At 36.0% G+C, this 3,942-nt stretch overlaps 1 protein-coding gene across 1 annotated transcript in view; it reads right to left on the bottom strand.

Moving 5' to 3' along the window:
- The window catches only part of LOC106873476 (armadillo repeat-containing protein 2), a 50,563-nt gene extending 46,621 nt beyond the window's left edge, over positions 1-3,942 (bottom strand). Inside the window, exons 1-2 of the mRNA XM_052965884.1 lie at positions 3,148-3,942; positions 2,570-2,667 (exon numbers count right to left, since the gene is read on the bottom strand). Of these exons, the coding sequence (XP_052821844.1) occupies positions 2,570-2,580 (11 nt within the window). The 5' untranslated portion in view covers positions 2,581-2,667; positions 3,148-3,942. The remainder of the gene's footprint in view (positions 1-2,569; positions 2,668-3,147) is intronic.

Consider the following 3,942-nt stretch of genomic DNA (forward strand, 5'->3'; position numbering starts at 1 on the left):
AGGATATAATATAATATATATACATATCATCAGTTAATGTCTGCCTTCCATGCTGGCATGGGTAGGAAGGTTTGACAGCAGCTGGTAAGCCAGAAGACTGCACCAAGCTCTGCTGTCTGCTTTGGCATGGTTTCTATGGGTGATGTCCTTCCGACAGCCAGCCATTTTACATAGTGTAATGGACGTTCTTTTTTATGTGGCACCAGCAAGGTCACTACATCTGTGGTTGTTATACACATGTAGGCGTAGGAGTGGGTGTATGGTAAGTAGCTTGCTAACGAACCATATGGTTCCAGGTTCAGTCCCACTGCGCGGCACCTTGGGCAAGTGTCTTCTACTATAGCCTCGGGCCAACCAAAGCCTTGTGAGTGGATTTGGTAGACGGAAACTGAAAGAAGCCCGTCGTATATATATGTGTGTGTGTGTGTGTGTGTGTGTGTCTGGGTTTGTCCCCCCAGCATCGCTTGACAACCGATGCTGGTGTGTTTACGTCCCCGTAACTTAGCGCTTCGGCAAAAGATACCGATAGAATAAGTACTAGGCTTACAAAGAATAAGTCCTGGGGTCGATTTGATCGACTAAAGGCGGTGCTCCAGCATGGCCACAGACAAAGGAATGAAACAGGTAAAAGAGTAAAAAGAGTATGTAAAAATATCTTTAAATTATATTTCAAAGAGTACCGAAACTTTGCTTTCCTGGGGAGCACTAGGATTACTAAGGCTGGCCATAAATATATGGCATAGAATCCTAGCAGTGAAAAAAAAAAAAAAAACGCACGCACACACACAAAACTGGAGAGGAATAAAGAGAAACTAATAATGATCTACTGAATGTGTGTAACATAAACTGAAAAGAAAAAAAATTAGTACAAGTTATAAAGAAAGTAACAGAACATCCAAAACAATTGATTGATGGATGAGAGAGAGAGAGATACAGCGATTTTGGACATCTAATGATGTGAATGTGTTGAGTGCTGATGAGTGGAAGATACCTGTACTTAGTGGCTGTCCTGGGAGAATTCTAATTTTGAGACGAACTCCTGTTGCTAATTTCCTCAAACGTCACAAATTCCCACACTCCATCAGTAGAATTAGCCCCAAATCTGTATCCATCTATCTATGGTTACGAATGGCCTAACCTAAAACTATGTTTTTGAGATATGTACAGCTTCTCATTTTCTTGTAAATTCTTACAAATGCCCACGTAAAAAGTCATATATTACTGACATATATTATTAAAGATTTCTTCAGATTACATAGAAAAGATCTGTTGTTTTATTTAACAAGGAAAACGAGGAGTTATATCACTGCCTAATATATGACAAATATTAACTTCTGTTGTCCCCACAAATCCCTACTACTACTACAACCACCACCACTGCTACTACTTTCGCAAGTAATGAAAGATGGTAACGTTAGATGCGAGTAAATAATGCTTATCTTTTTTTATATCCTTACACGGGCATTAATGCAATGAAATAAGCTACATGACTAAAGATTACATATATAATGAAAATGTGAACTGGTAGGCCTTACTTTTCTGATCCAGAACGCGAACTCAGATATTTAGGAATATCATCCGAATTATAATCTGCTTTACAGAAGGAAACTTACGAATATTTAATATTTTTTGTCAAAACTTTTAAATATTCATTAATAATTTCATTGATAAGTATATTCCTTAAATAATTCGACTATATTCCTAAGCCCCCCGTTCGTCCGAAACTCTAAGACTATCCTGCAATAGAAAAAGCCCATCTTTTTGCATGGAATATTTTTTAACAAAAGACATTTTTGAACTAGCTAAGAAAAATATATAATTTCAGTTTAATATTTTTTTTTTTACACAAGGTAAAGAAATTAAATAGATAAAGCAAATAAAGTTATTTCGAGCTCACTTTTGAATATTTTGGTGGAATCGGTCAGTGTGTCTTACATCTGAGTTTTTTTTTTTATACCTTATTTTCCTTCTTCAAGAAAACAAACATCTCAGAATGTCAAAATTGTTTGAAAAAAACATCTCCAATAATTGTTTAAAGATGCTTAAAAAAAAAAAAACTACATCACAAAACAAAACCTGTGTGTATATGTAGATATGTTCCGTAGGTGTGACGGAGTGTACGTGTGGTCTAAATAGTAAGAGAAAATTGAGTAATATTAACTTTCATTCAATCCATGGGTGGTTGTTATAGTAACAGCGAAGAGGACCACACAGACTCAGGTAGAGAGAGAGAAAGAGGGGAATGGAGAGAGACAGAGTTGGAGAGTGATAGAGAGGAAGGCACACACGCATGGAGACAGATAGACAGACACATACAACCCAAACGTAAAGCGATGGAAATAGACACACAAAAACACATGTAATGGAGAGACAAAAACTTGCAAAGAGATAGATAGATAGAGAGAGAGAGAACGACACTCGTAGAGAAATACAAGCACGTAAAGTCAGAAAGGGAGACTGATGGAGGGGGAGAAACACACATGTAGAAAGAGGGGAGTCAACCTGACACATACACACACATGTAGAGAGATATACATACAATTACAGAGAGAGAAAGAGAGATACATACAAACACGCCATGGCTCTCCAGCTGATATGTTTGTTCAATGGCAACAGTGTTGTGTTTGGTTCAGCTGTAAAACGCTTTGTTGTTGTTGCTATCTCGAGCTGATAAAAATAAAATCCTTCAACATTTTCACAACTGCAGGAAATAAATCTCCGAACTCAATATAAATGCGGACGACCAAAATAGCATAGGAAAAAATAAACCCGAATGGTATAATATTTATATTTCTTTAAAAGTCAGTAAAATAATACTTGAGATGTCAATGTAGCTCGAGAACCACAAGTTAGGGACCCTCATTTTCAGCAAAGCGACTGACCCTTTCATTTACTTGTGCTACATTCCTGACAATAACGTACGTCAATTCCTCCACCCGTTCTGTTGTTTTTTGTTTTTTAAAGCCGATTTTCTTTTCCTCATCTCCCCCAAGCTTGCATGTAGTCAGGCCTCTAAGTTTATTAAAGAAGGTAACATTCTTCATTTGTTGTAGTTACAAGAACACGAGAGTATTTCGATTTTGTAGAGTCAGCTTCCTCAACTAACCATTATAAATGAATAAACGTTATAAAAACAGAAATCCTTACCTTTTTTTGTTTTGGGTTCAGTTTCCTGACATTACAAATTCCGAAGGAGAAAAACAAAAAGTAAAATAAAGTAAAATAAAATGGTAACTTAATAATTAATACTAATAAAGTTTGAAAAAAATTGAAATTTATGAAGATTTTAAACGTCCAGAAACTTTCTTCTAACTATTATAAAGTTGTATAATGGTGATAACGAGTATTTTACATTATTGCTCTATAGCAACTGAGAATTTTATGTGGCTGATGTCAGACTAGAGAAAAAAAAATAATAAAAATCTAATTTGGTTGACGAATGAATGATAAAAATATAAATAATAGTATTTATAATAATTGTGATGATGATGGTGGTGGTGGTGGCGGTGACAGTAGCTCCACTTCCATAATTCCACTCAAACCAGATCCTATGTCTGAACATGCAGTCGACATCAACATAAAGAACGTCGAGCCAATAAAATGGAGCGATACATTTAGCGAAGAAAGCTCATAAGCTGTACACACGCATATATACACATCCGTTATACATATACAAACACGTTTTTTTTTCTCTCTACTTCTACCGAACCGACTGGGTTTGTAGAATTGTACTTCATTATCTTTCAGTTCTCGCCAAGTGAATACAGCTAACAGGGATTAGTAAATCCTACTGCTAGTATTGTCGCCGAAGACTGGGTCATTAGATTCACTTGAGCAACAATCTAATTGAGAATAATGTTTGTTTATTCCCTCGAAACTTTAAACTGCTTTTAGTTGTATTTATTTGACTTTCCTAACGTAATAAAGAAGACATTGCGAATG

The sequence above is a fragment of the Octopus bimaculoides genome, chromosome 2 (assembly GCF_001194135.2).
Source record: "Octopus bimaculoides isolate UCB-OBI-ISO-001 chromosome 2, ASM119413v2, whole genome shotgun sequence".
Lineage (NCBI taxonomy): Eukaryota > Metazoa > Mollusca > Cephalopoda > Octopoda > Octopodidae > Octopus > Octopus bimaculoides.